Here is a 20,881-nt window from a genome sequence, read left to right as displayed (position 1 = left end):
AGTGGTCAAAAGAATTGACTTAAGGTGTTATATCCTTCTGATAAGAGAGATAACTTTCTGAGAACGTTTTCCCATGAAATTCAATAGATGATCTCGTCAGAATTTACAGAATTTATTTATGAGAACTGTGTTATAGTCTACTCAATCAAAACTGATCTATTGCACAGACATTGCTTTCTAGTATCTATTGCCAATATTTTTATTATTTGCTTATAATAGTTTACTTAAAACATTTATGCTCAGTTCTTTAAACTGTGTAGATTGATATATCTATTTCTAAAAGTATATGTTTTTTAATTGTTAGAGAATTTCAGATGTAGAATTGTTTAAAATCATTTGATTAATAGTTTGTTTCACTAAAAAAATTCAAGGGCGATAATGGAAAAAAAACCTCTTGTTGATGGATGCATATTATTTTACAAGAATAGAAAACAATTTGATATTCTGTTTAAAAAGCAACGCTTCATTATGTTTTCTAATGAGAATTAGATAGGTACGATGGTTAACATTATTTTCATATTTACCACATATTTTTAATTTTCTTGTGAGATAAAAAATCTTTCTATTTATCAGTTTTGTTTACATAGTATTCTTCTAATTAACATCTTATTTTGTGAATATATCTACTTCTTATCGTGTCACTTTTGTCCATTTTGTGTTTAAATGACTGACAATCATCGTATCACTATGGACACTCACCCCCTACAATGCTCTTTGATGTCTCGTTCGGTCTTGTTGTTGATGGTATAAGATCTGTTAAATAAGGAAAATAATTTTAAATGCTTATAAGTGGTCTAAGACAATGATGAACGTATTTTACTTTTACAGATATTCAAATAACTAAAGGTCGTGCATGTAAGATGCTAGAATCAATTTTAGAAGTGCAGATGAACATTTAATTCTTATTTTTAGAATCATTATATATTTCTTTGTTATTGTGTATATTTCATTCAACAACAAAAAAATGTCGTAAAGATCAGTACATACAAAAATGGCAGTGCTATGCGCAATTCCTCTAAAGTTCTTATGTATAACATTTTCAAAACAGAATTTGGATTTGGAAAATATTTAGAATTACTACCTAAAGTATTTAGAATAATTTTATTTAATTAAATTAGGAACTCATACAGCGAATCAGCGTCTCCCAGTTGAGAATGGGAGAAGGTTTGGAATTTCCAAAAAATGAGAGACTTTGCAATATGTAATGACAAATAGAAGATGAGCTATTTAAAGAGTATCCTGTATATTGTTTTAGAATATATTGTACATATAATCTCATGTACGATTAATTGATTTGCGTAAATAAACTGAACTTGAATTTTATCTTATTTCATAGTTACCAGTAGTATAGGCATATATTGTATGTATAGTTGTTTCATCTGTTGTCTCTATAGTTGTTCCATCTGTTGTTTGTAAACTAGAAGTTGTTACTTCTGTTGAGTTTATAGGCTGTGTACCTGTAAAGAGTTTTATAAAATGATTTCATTGCTTCTTTAAATTCTTACAAGTTCAAATACTGTGAAATCATTAATTTTTGTGGAGGTCTAATTATCGTTGTTTTCGAGGCATGGAGAGACCTAGGAAGTAATGACCACCACAAAAATTATAATTTCTTCTTCGTTACTACTAAACATGCTTCAATCACGAAGTCAAGTCTTCACAAGATTTCAATGTTCTATTAAAATTTGCAAAATATGAGTAAATCCAAAATAATGATAATCATTCTATTTTCCTATAAAATTGCATAATTACCGAAACAGTAAGCAACAGGACATCCAGACGGTTTTCTGAGATAGTAAACATAAAATGTCCCACAATTACGAACTTTTATGGTAAGTGAAGCCTCACAACATCCAAGAATACCACTTTGACATACCATCCGATCCACTTCACCATCAGACACAAGAGGCAGCGTTCCTAAGAGAATTCAAATATTACTTTAATTGTAAAAAGGTGATGTTAAATGTCCAGTTCAATTCTGATTTGAATTACATTGTTTTTATAACTATGTAGACACAACTTTAAAAAAAAAAGTAATGACATGATAGGTAAATTACGAAGTAATTAATTGTATCATTACATGAATTGACTTAATTACCATTCATCCATAACGGGTATATTGTGCCACAGTGGGTCATGCTTTGACATGTCTCTACGATGTCGTTGCCCACTGTGCTGTTTATTCTGTACCATTTCTCCTCCAGGAAATTATCACAGATGGCAGTTGAGTCAGTCGGTAAAATGTAGTTAGAAGATCTCTTGACTTCACCCGACAAAGTGGTGTAATTCGTACAAGGATTTGCTTTAATGATTGAAAGGATGGCATTAATTTATGCATCAAATTTCCTTAACAAAACAATGAAAAAAATATAACTGTCGCAAAGAATGTGAAAGGGGGCAGTAAGGGACTGTCCCCACTTTTTCAATGCAGTTTTTCAAACATTACTATTGGGAGTCGTCTTTGAACGGCAGGTTCCCCCTTCCAATTTTTTGTTGCTATACATGTATACATATTGGAATCCCGCTGTGGGACGTAAAGACCGGTCGTTCGGATAATACTGTATAACTTCCCTGCTCAATGTCCCTGAGTGCCGAGTATATGACAAAATTTGCATTTGATTAAAACTATACAGCACCTCTCAAACATGCTCTGATTAGGATAAAAAGTATAATCCCAAATCAAAAATTATTTGTCATAGTATATAACCGGTAACAACTAGAAATGTTTTCTTATCTTTTATCGATTCTGTACCCCCGTACCTAAATCAGGTTTTAAATGTCAAAGTAAATTGTCAAGTGTAAAAGTCAGTGCTTCTCGCAAAAGTACATTGTTAACTTATGGTAATTTGGTAAAGTATTAAAAGGCTTAAGATGTGAAAGAAAGTCTGAATAATTCCTCCCATTACCAAGTAGACCTCAAATTTTGGAATTTGGTTTTTGCTTTTCAAATGTAAGGTTAAATACATATACATACAAACGAGTTACTTACAATATATAACTGGATAGAAAGTCGTTAAGAAAAGACTCACAAATACAATCCAGAGAAAATCCATGCAGACATACTGAAACTTGGATTTTACATTTATTGGTCATATAATTAGATGATTTTTTACTTCCTTTTCTGGAATTCTTTTGGACTGAATTTAGAACAGAGGTTTAATTAATTATGGCGCTAGATAGAGGACATGCATATCGATTATTCATGAATCAGCAGGTCTGGGATTTAAATATCAATAAAAGCATCTAGCAAGTCGTATGTTCATTATATGTAACAGTTTAAATCGTTTATTCAATATTTCTTTTTACATTATAAATGCTAATTAAGATAAATTATCTGAAAGTGATTTGGATATAGTGTTGGAAAGCAGACTCTTCTTTCAGAATTTTATAACAAATCATTATCTTTCCATCAGATAGAATTTCGATTAATTATTTTCAAAGCACATGTAACTGAACCAATTATCTTTCCAGCGTATGGAACATATTAAAGTTACAAATGTCTTTTTTTTATTATAAAAAAGACATACACTGTAGAACCGCAGTAAAAATCAATTTAAAAAATGATTAAATGCACGGTAAAGTAGATTTACCAATGTACCAAGGTCTTCAGAACCTGTTCCGTAAAGAGAAATTCTTCTTATTCTAAAATACCTCTTATGTATCATCTAAAAAGAAATTATAACTATGAACCAATAATGTAAACTTGAAACATATAACATTTTCAAGTCATCACATCACAAGTCTAATTCATAAGGTCTCTGATCATGAAGATCATAACAATGTTTGTCCCTTGCTTCTATTAATTCTTTGTTCAACTGCTGATGCCATTCAATTTCTTTTGGTGAAAAAAAACTGTGGAAAACCCTGGAAATTGAAAAGTTGTATAAATCTGTCAAAAATCAATTGCAATGAAGCAGAACAAAATGCAAACTTGATCTGTAAATCATCAAGATACACTCACATACTAAAATCAGCTCTATATCTAGATGGGTTTAGAAAAAAAGAGCTAATGCGGAAAACGAAGTGGAACAGACTGACAGAGGGACAGACAGATAGACGGAAGACGGACATACTCAGACAGAGGAAACCTACAGTCACCCCAGGTTTCACTGGTTGAGGACTAATAAAAAATTAATGAATATCAGACAGTCTTAGCAGTTGTCTTACTATATATGATACACAAACATCTTGAAGATCTTGTCTCTTGAGTGTCACCTTTTTTACCCTCCTTTTATTCTGCTGTTCAAAAGGTCCACTTTGAGGCATGATAACTTTTTAAAATGTAATGAAAACTACTTGTGGATAATATAATCTGTCCACGCCTATATTTCTCCAACTTTTTCAGACTATTCAAGACCAAAAAATATAGGAAGGATTTCTATAAATCCCAATTATCAATGATAAGACTGTCACAGGGAATTAACATGAATCAAGAGCGGCATGTTTGGGTGACAAAGTAATTCTTAGCAAGAAAAAACCACGAATGACCATAAACCCCAGGTTTATCATTAAATCTAGACCGGTGTTGATGTACGCATGGAGACGGTTTATAAAATCCAAAAAGCGATTGTGCTGGATGAAATTTGGAAAATTTAGTTTGCTTTTTGTGATTATTTTCAATTGTGTGATATCATTTCTCGACTACTTTTAAATTTACCTATCATACCAAACATCATCAGATAACAAAGGTAGATATTGTTCAAGAATTAATATATATTTGTCATAAGTGTAGGGACAATTGATTCAGTGGTTTGAAAGAAATACTTAAGGGGGGGGGGGGGTATGTCCGAAAAGTCTTTGTATGAAATTTTCTAAACTTTGACATTTCTTTCGCTGCCACTTGCTTGTAATTTTTGGGTATTAAAAAAAGTAGCTTATGAATTATGCCGTATGCTGCATATGCCGTTATACGTTGACTGCGGTTTGAAGTTTGAAAGGGTGGATCAAAGTTAAAAGTGAAAGCCATGAAAGAGTTTTATGGTATGCAACTTCAACTGCACTCTCTTCAACGGTGGCACCGTAAAACATCTATTCATATTTAAAAAAAAATATTTGAAAAATTCTCAGATATTTTAAAGAATTACCCTGATCAACATTTTGATATACATCCACCATGGTTTTGACATTGCAAGTCGATATAGGTTGACGTCATAGTTATTTTGACAATAAGTACCAGAAAATAATAGCATCTATTAATTTAAAGAATAGATGCCTTTATTTTATTAGGAAAATTTTGTTGCTGCTATTTGAGTTGGGTTAGCTATGAATTAGATCGGGTTCGGGATAACTCAAATTCCCCCTCTTTGCCCTGGATCCTAAAAACGAAAGGTATACGAATTTTGTAGCAGACAGAATTTTCAAAAAATATGCTTTCAATCACGATTGCTTCTTAAATAATTTCATAAAATAGTATAGACAAATATCGGATTTGATGATTAGATGCATGGATGGATCATTCTTTTTTGAAAAAATGCGAGATTGGCAAGGATTGAAATTTTTTCAGCATACATGTGGCATAAGTTGTGTTAAAACTTGTTAACGCTTTAGTTTACGAGCAAATATATATTAGATTGAAGAATATTTTTTAATTATGCATTAAATATATTAATATATATCGGGCATTATCAATTAGAAATCGGGGGTGGGGGGGGGGGGGCATAATAAAGTAATATGATCAAAACATTATAATCAGGGTTTATCATTTTTCGAAACATTTATTCAATTGAACATTCTCAAGTGATGCAATTGGGGGATCTTAATGCACCTTGCAATAGGAAAACAAAAATCAAACAAACTAAAAACCCCAAAAGCAAAGTTATACCTTTTCCAGATCTGAGGATTAACAGTTAAACTTGAAATATTGTAAGGGTAATGTTCAGAATAAATCAGGCTATAAGTTATTATCATGCAATAGGAACTTAATTCATATTTGGCTAAATTTATGCCCCCTATATCATGTATATTAAACAACACAATCAACCAAGAAAAGCCAATGCTTAATTATTCAAACTTAAAATCTGATGTACTCTTGAAATTAAATTCAGAGATTCTCAAGTGTGAAATATTGCCCCATGGTTCCTTTGGCAATTACATAAATTTTATCAAATTCATTGGCAATCAAAGGTTCGCTCACTTACCCATTAGAGCCATGCTAATTATTTTTACTTATTTAATGAGTCGTACAATAAATTTGACAATACAATCTGACACAAAGATATTTGCTTCAGCATTTTAGGGATGGGGATTTTGATTGATGTACCTCTTGCTCATGCATTCTGCACTTCTAAGGCTATAACCATTAGAAATGAAGGAATTGATTATTTTATTTACCTGTGTTTTGGGTAAAAAAGGGTTAGACTGGTAAATTAAGGAAAATGACAAATTAATGCTCAATGCAAGTTAAAGAACATAATCAGCTGTATGCTATAACCAGTTGCTTAAATTAGAAATTCTCTTCTTTTAGCTTTGGTAAGTATTTAAAGTTATTAGCTCTAAAATAGTAACTGATCGTGAATCATGTAATATTGATTAATATTCATTTTCAACTACTGACAAGGTCAATTTAATAAGGTTTTAAATAAGAAGGATATACTTTACAATTCACAAAATATAATGGAAAAAATATTCCAGCTTTTCACTCGTGTTTATTGAAAATTTTCTCTGCTTTAAGCTTTACGCATACCTGAATTTTGAGTTCATCGGTGGATTACATTGTTTTAAGCTAGTAGTTTTACTAAAAATAATTGATATTCATAAAAGCTATTCTTGATAAATTTATTTTATTGGTTAGAGAATAAAGTTCATGGAATATTTACATCAGATGAGAATTCAAAACCATCAGGGTTAAAAATATTACTGAAATTAACTTTGGTCATTCAAATTCATAACTCATAGATAGGGGAGAGACATGCCATTCATTCAATTTTTTTTTGGGGGGGTGGGGGATTATTGTTATTTGGGTCTGGCTCTTAAGTTGGAAATAATAAATTCTTTAAGAAAAAATATAAATCGGATAGGGATTTCAGTAGAAAGAGTGTATTATACACTTACTAGAATGAGTTGTATATGAGGCTATTGATCAAGACTTAGGAGTATAACAAAATTTGGATCAATTCAGTAAGATTTATTATTTGCATAATACATTGACTAAGGTTATCAAGTCAAGTACACACAAATTTAAACTGATCGTACATGTAGTCTTCTTATTTAAATGACTAAAACATATATCTTTGTTCAGCAGTCAATTATTGATAAACAAGAGGCAAATATGTAAAGGACTTAAATTTTTGGAATTGATTTCATTACTACATTAGGTCCACCTGCTTGAATATACAAAGATTTCACCAATAGATGCGATGCATTTCACAATGACATTTTTCTTGGACCTAAATAAATTTAGTATTATATCAGACATCTAAACTTGATAAGCATGATGTAAGCCTATGGATTTCAAATCATAGAGTCAATTTAATTTTATGGCTTATCCTATATTAAACAAAACAGTGGAAACCACTAGTTATAAGATCCAGGGCTAGAAACATTTAAGTCCAACCCATTTTGACAATAAGTACCAGAAAATAACATTACGTTACCGACAAGTTTTCAAGTTGACAAGTAAGTTTTCCTGTATGCCCATTGTTTAGGATATTGATCCCTCGGAAGTTCCTTATTTTCTTGGGGATCAATCTTACGGTATATTCATGTTATTCACTTCGCAAATCAAATAAGTTTGACGTTGTACACGTTAACGTCAATACCTGTATAAGACTGATTTTAATCATGTTTTAGTATTCGGTAATTAAAATTACCAATGATTTAAGGAAATAAAATATATGGCGAATTCTGTCTTATAACTAGCTTAAGGCATATTATAGGGAGCGAATCAAATAACGTGTATATATATATATATATATATATATATATATACAGACGTAACATTCTAAAAGCCTCTGAAAGGGGAGATTTTACCCGGAAAAGGGTTTCTTTGGGGGACATACAGATAAAAAATGGGGCTTGGAATTCTCAAGTACTGTTTTTTCTTGCATGAGAGTCAATTACATCGTATGGATCATATATATGTGAAGATTATGTCGAGATTCCTCGAAGGCTAAATTTCAAATGCTCCAAAATATGTACACTTACTGTATTATGTATTTTGATCATTTACGTTTTTCCTTATCTCATAACTTTGATCTTTTTTTACCTCTTAACTTTGATCTTTTTCTTTTCTTTATATATTGTATTAGTAAGTTGTATTTAACGGCATATAGATATAATATGATGGTCTGCTTGTTTGAATCAGTTTTAAATTATCTGTAATTATATACATATCACAATGAATAAATAAATTACTAATTTATATACGAGTGGACGAGTGGTGTTGGAAAAATAGATTTACGGGTGATTCATTTTGTCCTTTAATTTGAACAATGATATATGTTTGTTTAAATCGTTTTATTTAGTGATAAGAACTCAAAAATCAGGTTCATGCACTAAAAATGTTTAATTTACAATTGTTTTTACTTTGTGATCTTAGGATACACGAAGCAACCACTTAAAGATCTTGGGCGTAAGGCGATGTGACGTATTTCAAAGAGATGTTAGTTGACTGTTAGTTGATATCCTGTTAATTTATGTGTAGAGATGGTGATTTTTAAACACTTTATTTTGTTTGTCTCTATCCTTTATTCGAACCATACCTGATTATTAGGCGTAAATACCCTCGTTTTATGTCACATCTTAAAATATTACTTCAGCCACGTAATTTTGACTAAACAATAAGCTGAACATAACTATGATCAAAGCCATGCAAATCTCTATATACCAAAATGTTACCAACTTTTCTGATAAACTTCATGAATATATATATAAACTTGTTCACATTTTTTATTCTTAAAACAAACATACAATTTATGTATTTGGAGCAGAACAAAACCAAGAAAAAAAGGATGAAGAAAAAGTTTCTTATTACTTTATTAGTACGTTTTTATCGTGGTTTTCTGTAGTAGACACACTAGCTGAAACATTCGTCAATGTTTTCTGTTTAATTTTTTCCTGACATATCCTGCGTTTCCCTTTCCTCCAAATATTGACTTCCTTCAGCCTTTGGTTGATCTGGGTATGGTTCAACTTCTGAGGATCCTTCCGTTCTTGTGGATAAAATAATTAATACAGCATACTTACTTGTATGTGATTGTTGTTAACTTGCATTTTTCATTGCCTATAGTAAAGAGTCAAAACATGTCCCCGAAAGCAGATTTTGTCATTTACAAAAAACAATTGCTGATTGGTTGATTTTCGTCGATTCACTCCTATCACAAATATTTAATGGTGAAAGTTAGATTATTGTTCATGTTTTTTTTGCATTTGAATCATTAGAATAACATGCTATGTACAAGTGTAATGTAAAAGCCAAAAAATTCTCATCTTAAAATATTAAGAGCCATTCTCTGTGATGATTTGAACTTTTATATAGGAGCAGTGGCACGCATAGTCTCAGAATTTCTCCAAACTCTCTATGATAAAAGTCATTGATACCCTAAACCTAAATCAGGCAAAAATTGGTTGCTATGTTTTATAGTTACCATGGCAACATGTCTTAAAGTTCGAAAAATGGCATTTTTTTAACATGTTTAGAGCCCCATAGTTAACATTTGCGGAAAAGCAAACAATTGGCAATGACTGTCTCCAAAAGTTGAAGGTCAGATGTCTCAAATGCATGATAAACATGTTTGGTAAATCAACTATTACGTTGCTATGGTAAGAAAGTATTCAAAAGTAAAAAACAATTTTCATTGAATTTTATATAGTCATACACGTAAAAATAAAAAGCAATTATAGGATGAAATGTGACCAAATAATAGAAAAAAAGCCTTGAAACATATACCAAGAACAAAATATGATATTTCATTTTGGTTGGCAATGGTTGCCAAGGTTTTTATACCATAGAGAGCCTTCAAAGTAACACTATGCATGTTTAAATCTGATCCTATCTTTTAAAAAAAGCACATGTCCTCACAACTAATGATCAATTTTATAAAATGTTGGTGTGCTTCAAGTTTTCCCATTTGAAAAAATTCAGAACAGATTCTTTAAATATAGCGTTGCTATGGAAATAAGCAGAAAATATATGCTTAAACACCTGAAAAATATTTTCTTTCCTTGGATACGTACCCTTAAATGTAGATTCCCAAAACTTTTATGATTGATATTTATTAACAGCTAACTTGACTTTTAATTTTGACTATCATCCAATCTCTAAGTGGATGCAAGGAGTTGGCACACAGGGTTTAATATTGATATAAAGTTCACAAAATTGAACATTTTCCCTTCTTGGTAACCATAGCAACAGTGTTGTTTTATTCATCAAATTTTATCAATATATGATATTTAACTTCAGTTCTAACAGATGAGTACTATTCTAGCTGAGTCCTTTAATTTGTTTCTTGATTAAATGGCAATTTAATTTTTAATGCAGCGAAAAATAATTCACTTTTAAGTACTGGTACTTTGTTTCCATGGTAACACTACAAAGTAGCAATTATACCCAATTTTTCTTATGGTTTTGGTGTTGCAAGGTCCTAAGGATGCATATTTGCCAGTCTTGAATTTTCATGTTTTTCCTCAAGACAGTAGCATTAACCCAATCTTAGTTACTGGTTTTGCATGGTTACACTGTGTTACCATGGCAACCATAAAAGTTATTTATAGAATAATATTGCTTATACTTATATACTTAAGGTCAAAAATTTTCATTGGTTTTCTTAAGTCGTTGATTGAGTTTGAGCATGTAACACCTACCATTAGTGAATACGGAGTGTTTGTCAGCACATTTTAGCATATTAAATGTATTCCAAATGTACCCTTGGATACCACTTACTTAGAGATATATTCTAAACAGTTTCTTTACAGTATGAGTGACATCAAGGTGTCATGTTTTTGTGAGAATGATTTGTTTTCTTTTTCTATTTTTTATTAAGCCACAGTCAAGATTTAAATTGGCTGAAAATTTCGATTTTTCAAACTTTTCCGGCTGTTGCCATAGCAACCGAGACACATAGCAACGAAATTTTGTTTGATATTTGTTTCTGGTGTCAAGTACTAAGCATGGGTGAAGTTTCATCAAAATCGGTGACCATGCGTGGCAACGAAATTTAAGTGGTTACAGAGAATGGGTATTAATACCTCAAGAAAATATTTGGCTAATCCAAAAACAGAACAAAATTAAGGCAAACTAATCTTCAACATCTATCAATTTATCTGCTAACATTTTCAAATTCAGTTATAATATTTAAACTAAGATGAGATTTGGGAGAAATGTATCAAATGGAACATTTAAAATCAATACAACATTTATATATATATATATATATATATATATATATATATATATATATATATATATATATATATATATATATATATATATATATATATATATATATATATATATATATATATATATATATATATATATATAAATCAAAATTAAATCCAAGATAAACAAAGAAGTTTACGTTTAATTTTTTACACTAAGCGCTTTCGCCGTTACGGCTCTTCAGAGTGTAACAATGTTTATCATTGTTACACTCTGAAGAGCCGTAACGGCGAAAGCGCTTAGTGTAAAAAATTAAACGTAAACTTGTTTGTTTATCTTGGATTTAATTTTGATTTATAACTTAACCTATACCATGGACTTCTACAACATTTTCCCTATATATATATATATATTTCCAGAATTCGCAGTGATGGTATCAGTTTCACACTGAACTTCTAATACAATATCATTAAAAAAATAAAATAACAATTAATAAATTCATTTATTAACTTTGTTCATAGAAAGGGCATTTTGCAGAATTTGCAGTGATGGTATCAGTTTCACACTGAACTTCTAATACAATATCATTAAAAAATAAAATAACAATTTATAAATTCATTTATAAACTTTGTTCATAGATAGGGCATTTTCATTCACAGATTTTATTCAAGATCATTTCATGTAACATTAAAAAATAAATTCTCACAAATCCAAGCCTATGAAATGAAGCTTCAGGTCCAATGTACTTAGTTCCGAATTCGTTGTTTTTTCCCCCTAAGTTTTATGGCAGGAAATTTGAAAGGGGAATCATCCTTATTTTGTACCGTATTCGGCTTCTGAAATTCTGATGTTGTGGAATCTTTTCCAGCTGGATTTTGTTCCCGATCTTGATTTTGAATCCCAGGCTTAGGTGTTAAGGAATCATTTTTAGATGGTGTATTTAGTAGAGCTTGATTTTTTTTTTACATCTTTTACCTGAATACCTTCTGATGATCCAGCCATTAATTTCTTTTTTCTGAAAAAATTACAAGCAGGATTAATATTCTTAGGTGTGCATTTTGTCATTTGAATAAACGTTCTGTATGAAATAGTATTAAGACCTTTAGCCTAATTTAGTTTGTCATTTTAAACAAGTTGTTTTCAAATACTTTTAAGTCCAAAATGTTAATTAAACTGTATATAATATAACTCTGATTAATGTTTTATAATTTAATTGCTAAATTGTGAAACATTGCGTAGTATTTTAGTAACTGATTTGAGAGTTTTACTTTTAAAATTAATCATATTTAAAAAAAAAACAGAAGGGAAGAACTCAAAATGCACTGTTAGTTGTTTCTGTGTATTGGTACGACATTAAGTTTACTTTGTTATGAAAATATGTAAAATTAAACAAGACGATAAAATCATGTATGCACAGTATTGAAAAAAAATTGAAAAGAAGCAAAAAAAATCAGTGACTTACTGATGCCTACAGATACAAAACGTTATAATGATGACAAGTAGGAGGGCTCCAAACACAACTCCAAGTACTATGCCGATAATCACTAGATCTATAATGTCAGAATGAACATCTAAAAAATGATATATCGTCAAAGAGTTGACTTAAACCAAAAAAAGCTATTTTATACTTCATTTACCATGCAATGCATTTCTGAGCACTAACTACTGCATTCTTAATTTGATAAATTATTACACCAAAATAACAAGCATTCTTTTAAGCACTTACTGCAATCAAGTCTTTTCATTGTAATTTAGCATCTAAATTCATTTTTTAATGCTATAAGTTTTTCAGTGCTCATATATACCTTCTTAATATTATAAAATATAATTTTAAGTTACATTTGAGTTTATGAATATATTTATTGTTTATCTTGTCATCTTTGTTCTTTTTGTCTTTTTGTTTAAATTAATACCATTAATTAATGAATCACTATGAACACTGTCTTACCATTGAAAATGCTTTTAAATTACTCGTTTTGTTTTATCACCAGTAATCTCAGCAGAATAAAAAGACAAATAATTATTTAATTTACAGATACATTTGATTTTCATTATTAATTTATTAGGTATATTTCATTAATCTAATTGTATGTTTACCATTAGTAAAGGTATCTGTTATATGAATAGTTGTTCCATCTGTTGTTTGTATAGTTGTACCATCTGTTGTTTGTATAGTTGTTTTATCTGTTTTTTGTATTGTTGTTTCATCTGTTGTTTGTATAGTTGTTTCATCTGTTGTTCGTAAACTAGTACTAGTTGTTACACCTGTTGAGTTTATAGGCTGGGTACCTGTAAAGAATTTTTTAAATTGAATTCGCTGTTTCTTTAAATTCTCAAAAGTGTAAATACTGTGAAATCATTAATTTCTGTGAGAGTCTCATTTTTGTTGATTTCGATGTTGTTGTTTTCGATGTATGGAGAGACACAGGAATTAATGACAACCACAATATTTATAATATCTTATTCATTACTACATACTAAACATTCTTCAAACACAAAATCAAGTCTCCACAAACCAATATTCTTCCCCCAACCTTGATAATTTGACCTCGCGAAAATATATGATTTTTAGTAACTCAAAGAAGAAGAAACCGAGAAAGCTTGTAGAATGATGGTATTTAACTATAAAATTGCATAATTACCAAAATAGTAAGAAACAGGACATGCAGACGGTTTTCTGAGAAAGTAAATGTCCCACAATTACGAACTTTGATGGTAAGTGAAGTCTCACAACAGCCAGAAAAACCACTTTGACATACCATGCGATCAACTTCACCATCAGACACAAGAGGCAGCGTTCCTAAGAGAATCGAAGATTTACTTTTATTGAAAATAAGTGACGTTAAATGTCCATTTCAATTCTGATTTGAATTACATTCTGTTTTTATAACTATGTAGACACAACTTTAAAAAAAAAGTTTTAAAATAATTTACATGATAAGTAAATTACAAAGTTATTAATGCAATTGTCAGTTCTATCATTACATGAATTCACTTACCATTCATCCATAACGGGAACATTGTGCCACAGTGGGTGATATTTGGACATGTCTGTACGATGTCGTTACCCACAGTACTGTTTATTCTGTACCATTTCTCCTCCAGGAAATTGTCACATATTGCAGGCACTGTAATGTCGTTTTGTAGAACGTAGGCAGAAGATCTCCTGATTTCACCCGATAGAGTGTCGTACGTCGAACATGGATTAGCTTTAATGATTGAAACGATGTCATTTATGCATACACATGTATCTATTAACTTTAACAAACCTAAACAGTGAAAACTAGTGGTACTATGAACAATGAGCTCTCTAAATGATACCCTCCACCTCACTTATGAATATAATGACAGTGTCCATGTTTTGCTATGGGTAACCCAAAAAAGTGTCGGATCAAAAAGTAAAATAGAAAGTGAACAATGGCAATATGTACATGTAAAAAGGATTCTTTGAAATTCTCTTCAAATATAACTCAGTGGTATGAGAGGAGTTGCGGATAAAAGATGGGTACCCCAAAGCGTAACAGACGAACAGACGGACGGACCTTTCGATTACTATACATCCTCCCGCTTTTCAAATAAGAATATATAACCGGTGCGAAGTAGGGGGCAGTAAGACCGGCCGCCAATTGTTCAGATGCACTTTTTCTAAGTTTTCCCGATTGGTAATGGTCTTTGAATGGTTGGTTCCTCTTTCCAATTTTGTTGTTGAATAAATATTGTTTACTCATGGTAATTTGGTACAGTATTAATAGGATTTGGAGAAAGAAGGAACTGCCCTTCCCAATACAAAATTCGACTTTAGATATGTTTGTTTTTGCTTTTATAATTTTAGGTAACATGCATACAAACGAATAACTTACAGAATACAACTGGATAGAAAGTTGTTAGGTAAAGGCAAACAAATACAATCCAGAGAAAATCCATGTACATATACTGAAACTTTATTTTATGATTCTTGGTCATATTGTTTGATGAAATTACTTCCTTTTCTGGAATTCTTTTAGATTGAATATAGACTAGTGGTGTTTAAATAATTTAGGACTCTAGATAAACGAGATGTCTATCACTAAAAGATCATCCATTCTGTTATTTAAATATCAATTTAGACATTTAAAACAAGTAGTGTGTACAATGTATGTATTAGTTCAAGTCTTTTGTGTATAATATTTCTTTTTACATTAAGAATGCTAATTAAGATTAATTATTTGACAATGACTTGGTTTATAGGAAATTTTATTATACTTCTGTTAAAAGTTTCCTAAATAAAATTAAGAAGATAAAATAGCTATTTTTCATAATCTGAAAATTTCCATGTATATATAGAGAGTTATGTATCCCGGGTTTAGTTTTTGCTACCCACCCCTCGTAAAATTTCCATCCATGCAATTTTTGCCGCCAATTTTGATTTCTAGCGATACATCTATAGTCTTATGATGTCATAATGACATCAGTAGCATTGTGAAGTTATCATGATTTGAGCTCATTCTTGCAGTAGTATCTTATTCCAAGAAGATTCAACCCTCACAAATTATGATATTATAATACATCAGTATAATAAAACACTTATCCACATATTGTGAGTGGGATAGCTCTTTCATCAAACCCTTGACAGGAACTATTACCCCCAAGCGAGCCTTCGGGGAATAGTTCCGTGTCGCGTGTTTGATAAAAGAGCTATCCCACTCACAACCAGTGGATAAGTGTGCATCAACAGATACAAGTTCCTGTCATAAATTAATTGAATTTGATGACCTGTCTTCCAAATAGAAAGAATTTCAAAAAATTATTAGTTTAAAAGCAGAATTAATCAAACCAATATTTCAAGCTTAAAAAATATACTGAAAAAAACAGTAATGTTTTCTTAAAAAAAAAAAACATCACTCGGGAAATTAATTTTAAATATGATTAAGTGCACGATATGCATGTAGTAGACATAACCACAACCATCAGAACTTGAGCCCCGTTTTACAAAAGAACTCAGGACCATGACAAAAATTTAATCCTGCTAATAACTTTCTAATTTATAATAAATAGAAAATATTTTATATCTTTTTAAAAGGAATGTTATTTTTCATGCGACATCTTTAAGGTCTTTATTTGTTGCTTTTTATATGTTCCATCAGATATCTGATAATATAATGAGTGAAACCCAGCTATAAACAAGCTTGAACCTTAGTGTGAATAATAAAAAAAAAACATTAATATCCCAATAGTCCTTTTGGCTTCCTTTTCTGTCTTAGATGCCTTCATTAAGGCATAATAAATTGTAAAAATGCAAAACAAAACTTATTTTGAATTACTATATATATAATATACACTCTGTCAAAACCTGTATCTTTTCACCCTTATCAAAGACAACAAATATGGGGATACTTTTCTCATATCAAAAATATGTTTGATGGACATGCATGGAAACCAAGTTATAACAAGAAAAATACACGATGATCGTAATAAATTATTATATGAAAATTTTTATTGAGTACACAGGGTAGTTTTTTTTCTTTTTTTCTCTCTTTCTCTCTCCACAATTTCCGTTTAACACACCAATAAATTTGGTGAACATACCGTCGCTTACGACATAATCTTCCGATATGCAAGATATGTACATGTAAAGAGTCCCATGGTTTATCGGAAGCACGATAAGATAGTGGGAATATGATATCAAATACCAAGAATACTTTTTTGCCAAACAGATGGAAATGTCTGTCATGAAATACTCCTTATTGGTTATTGTTTTTTTTATTTTAATTGATTCAACGATATTAAAAACATCAATTTTATTACTGTTTTTAACTAACTTGCACACCACCAAAAGCTGTCCATCCACCCGACACTTGCGAATTCGAACCATGAGCATCCATGATATATACGACATTTCCCTTTCTCAATTTTAGAATCAAAGTGCTTCCAGTCGTTATCCACTTATTTCCTCCACCTTTATTATATGACGCCTGTCTCCCTTTAATAACCCCATCCACAAATAATCCCGGATGTGCAAATTTTCCTGGGGCACTGAGACTGTACCACGTGAATAAGTAGACGCCATTTCTAGGCACAATAAACTTCCCCGTGACCGGATTGTAGCAACCTCCCACATTTGTCAGAACTTGGTCATATTTCCATATTGAACCACCATTGAAGATTCTGTCAGAGCTGAGCTGAGCCTGGAAAGCTGTGAAGCTTTTCGATTCTAGAAATTAGACATTATTAACGTTATCATTTGGACTAAAATTCCCAAGAAAATCTATTCTTTCGTATCACACATTGTTAGTATTATTCATAAATATTCAAGGTAAGAATGTTTTTAACTTACGGTTCGTAGACGACAGTCTTCCAATCTGTTCATCCAGAGCTACAATTCTACTCTTCAAGAAATGTAAATGTGTTCCAACACAACTTTCAAAATCGCCAAGATAATTTTGACAGTTGCTATGACAACGAGACAACACAACAAAAGCAAACAAAATGCTGGAGGTGAATGTTACTCGATACATTTTTCGTTGTTCCTATCAAATAAAATACTTATTAATGAAGGTTTAGCAAAGTGTGTCGGGGAAAATTTATATAATAGATGTTTTTCCCATGACATATTTTGCATCAGAGTTACTTCCCTTAGCCACCATCTTAAATTGTAGGGCAAAGCATTGAATTTTCCTCTTTGAGCAACCAATTTTAAACATGCATGCCAGAAAAATATGTGGGGGGGGGATATTTACAATCTTAAAATTGAAATTTGAGTCCTTAACAAACGTATATTCATAAGAAAAATAGTTTTATCTTTACCTCAGTAACCAGTATAACAAATTGAACTTGGTTGAATGATGAAGGGATCTGGGAATGTTGACCTACAATTGGCGGCCATGGGGAATGACTCTTGCTTAAAGCAATATGGGCTGCATGTATGACATCAGAAAATTTTGTTGAAAATTTGTCATTAAATATTTCAATGAAAGAAAAATAAAATATTTATAAACTTCTTTTGTTCATATTTATGATGTCAATTTTTTTTAATAAGCTTTGATTGAAGCAAAATTGAATTATTGTCGTCCTGTACAATAATGATTTCTTATATAATACTGTATATTAGGTCGTACAGAAATATTTCTTCCGAAACATTTTTAAGATACATTTTGGGCTTATTGGTCATAAGGGTTTAAATTACACACAAATTAATCATAATAGCATATTTTACCCGCAAAATAAAATTCTCGAATATGCAGCTCATATTGCTTTAAATCACCTCAATGGAAAACAATCTACAGTAAAGATACTATAACTACAACCACAGAACACTAACCTTAACTCTTACTCAGCAATGTTTTAAGCAATATAAGAAGTTTGATTAATGCTTTATATATTTGAAATCTGTTGTTTGTAGTTCGTGATAAAAGTGAATTTATTTCGATTGAAGTATTTTACGTACATTTATCACGCAAATTTCTCATTTAATTAATATACATACGACTGTAAAACCTCTGTGAAACTTTCACATGACAAGTGGTTATTAAAATTAGTGTCAATCCGGAGTTTAACAAGAACGATCTATATACCAGGATCTGAAATGCGTGATTACAAAATACCTTAACATAAAATTGATCATCATTTTTAAAAAGCTATCTTCCTGTTTACTATTGATTGTTATTAAACGATTTTCCAAATCTTACACAGTCACATCCCCGTTTAGGTACTGTAAATGCGTCTTTTGGCAGAAATAGACGCAAAAACTGACAATCCAATTGCAGAAATGGAATTTGTTTGTATTTTTTTGTTTTGTTTTGTTTTTTTAAAAAGAGCCCATGGGTCACGGTTCTTCGTGTGTAACTTTTGTAAGAAATTCACTCCGCTGCTGCTGATACAATGGATGAAACATGCAAATAAAATGTTAATACTATATATGATGTGTTTAAAACAAGTAGGTTTATTTTGATACTTGATATATCTTAGTTAGTTTATATTTAATTTAATAAAATGTCTCATCTGCATTGGATGTTTGATAATAAATTTTGCTAATAAATCTAAATATATTTCTTTACATTTACAACGTGTACCTGGTATTTGACTGTACCAGAGAAAGTACGTATTGGATTGTAGATAACGAAGTTGGTTGTTAAACAAAACTCTTTTGTGCCAGAGTTTGAGCAAGTAGAACCTTGACTGTAGCTAAATTTTCTTTATTGTTCAAATTTTAAACGTCATTGATTAACTAGTATCATGGCAACGAACTCAAAGAACAGATTTTTTAAAGGTAATAAATTTACTATAAGAAAACGAACGGAAGCGCATTAATGCCACTTGGGCAGTTTATTTTTTTCAACTTCTACACTTTAAAGTGTAAAATTTACACTTTAATCTGTAAAATTTACACTTTGATCTGTAAAATTTACACATTAATCTGTAAAATTTACACTTTAATCTGTAAAACTTAAACTTTATTCTGTAAAATTTAAACTTTATTCTGTAAAATTTAAACTTTATTCTGAACAACCTTTACTGTAACCTGTTAAATCAAACGGTCGTTTCGTGATGTTATACAAGTACCCAAGACATTTGAAAAATAGTATAAACTGAGATGTTCACAATTAATTGCGTAATTTTTTTTACATGTACATGTATATTTGATAAATAAGGATTGGCGATTTACTAATGGACAAAATATCGGGAATCTGCTATAAATCTAGTATATATCTTTAGTTTTACTATATATAGTGCGACGAACAGTAAAAATATATATCTCTAAGATTTGTTTTCTTATTTGCTGATCAGTTTGATATTACAAGTTTATGGGTCTATGATCATGATGATATAAAATGTATCATTAAAATTACGGCCATTTTTGAACATAGCAATAAAGAAACGTCATTGAATCAAAGGATATAAATTTCTGCCGTTCCAAAATTAATATAAAGTCATATACAAGTTATTTATCTATGTATATACTTCACTAATCAATATGTTAATTGATTATTTAAAAAAATTCAATTCAAAAAGTAAAGTAATTCAATTGTTGCCGGTAATGTATGTAGAATGTAATACAATTAATGCTTTCAATAATTGAACTACTGAGCGCATTAAACGATTTTGCAGATCATGATATCAATATTATATTCATTGAGAATATATGCATGTGTGATTGATTTGCTCTTCACTAATATTCTATGAAAGTCTTACTTGTATCAGCCATACTAATTTGCTTATTATTTGCATTTATTGTTAAATAAAAATTCAGAGCAAAATTATATCATGCAAGATTCATGGTTTGTTGGCTTTGAAATGTGTTACTTAGGATGAATGACGTTGCCAAATTGACTAATGAGTATGTGAATTGAACAGATAAATGTGTAATTTTTACACTTTAAAGTGTACATTTTACACTTTAAAGTGTAAAATTTACAGATTAAAATTTAAAGTGTAAGTTTTACAGATAAATGTGTAAATTTTACATATTAAAGTGTAAATTTTACACTTTAAAGTGTAAATTTTACAGATTAAAGTGTAAAATTTACTGATTACAGTGAAAAATTTACAGATTAAAGTGTAGAAATAAAGAAATTAAGGAAAAAAAGT

General features: G+C 30.4%; 2 protein-coding genes across 2 annotated transcripts; both read right to left on the bottom strand.

Annotated features, from left to right (window-relative positions):
• Positions 1-685: 685 nt before the first annotated feature.
• Positions 686-6,150, bottom strand: LOC134255535 (oncoprotein-induced transcript 3 protein-like). Its single transcript, XM_062738065.1, has 5 exons — positions 6,138-6,150; positions 2,099-2,302; positions 1,753-1,917; positions 1,341-1,457; positions 686-753 (listed from the first exon to the last, which is right to left on the bottom strand). Exons 1-5 carry the CDS (start codon positions 6,148-6,150, stop codon positions 686-688), a joined length of 567 nt encoding a protein of 188 aa, XP_062594049.1.
• Positions 6,151-17,097: 10,947 nt separating this feature from the next.
• LOC134255534 (complement C1q-like protein 3) lies at positions 17,098-17,841 on the bottom strand. Its single transcript, XM_062738064.1, has 2 exons — positions 17,631-17,841; positions 17,098-17,507 (listed from the first exon to the last, which is right to left on the bottom strand). Exons 1-2 carry the CDS (start codon positions 17,809-17,811, stop codon positions 17,107-17,109), a joined length of 582 nt encoding a protein of 193 aa, XP_062594048.1. The 5' UTR covers positions 17,812-17,841; the 3' UTR covers positions 17,098-17,106.
• Positions 17,842-20,881: the final 3,040 nt, after the last annotated feature.

Source organism: Saccostrea cucullata, unplaced genomic scaffold, assembly GCF_032062105.1.
Source record: "Saccostrea cucullata isolate Sc308-1 unplaced genomic scaffold, CSIRO_AGI_Scuc_v1 ctg2663, whole genome shotgun sequence".
NCBI lineage: Eukaryota > Metazoa > Mollusca > Bivalvia > Ostreida > Ostreidae > Saccostrea > Saccostrea cuccullata.
The sequence above is the reverse complement of the archived record's forward strand: the minus strand, read 5'-3'. Positions and strand labels throughout refer to the sequence as shown.

Coding starts and splice junctions, on each gene's coding strand:
- LOC134255535 (XM_062738065.1), bottom strand. Junction 1,918..2,098: donor ATACCCGTTATGGATGAATG/GTAATTAAGTCA, acceptor GAATTCTCTTAG/GAACGCTGCCTCTTGTGTCT. Junction 1,458..1,752: donor TCCTGTTGCTTACTGTTTCG/GTAATTATGCAA, acceptor AACTCTTTACAG/GTACACAGCCTATAAACTCA.
- LOC134255534 (XM_062738064.1), bottom strand. CDS start 17,811: ATGTATCGAGTAACATTCACCTCCAGCATTTTGTTTGCTTTTGTTGTG. Junction 17,508..17,630: donor AAGACTGTCGTCTACGAACC/GTAAGTTAAAAA, acceptor TCTAATTTCTAG/AATCGAAAAGCTTCACAGCT.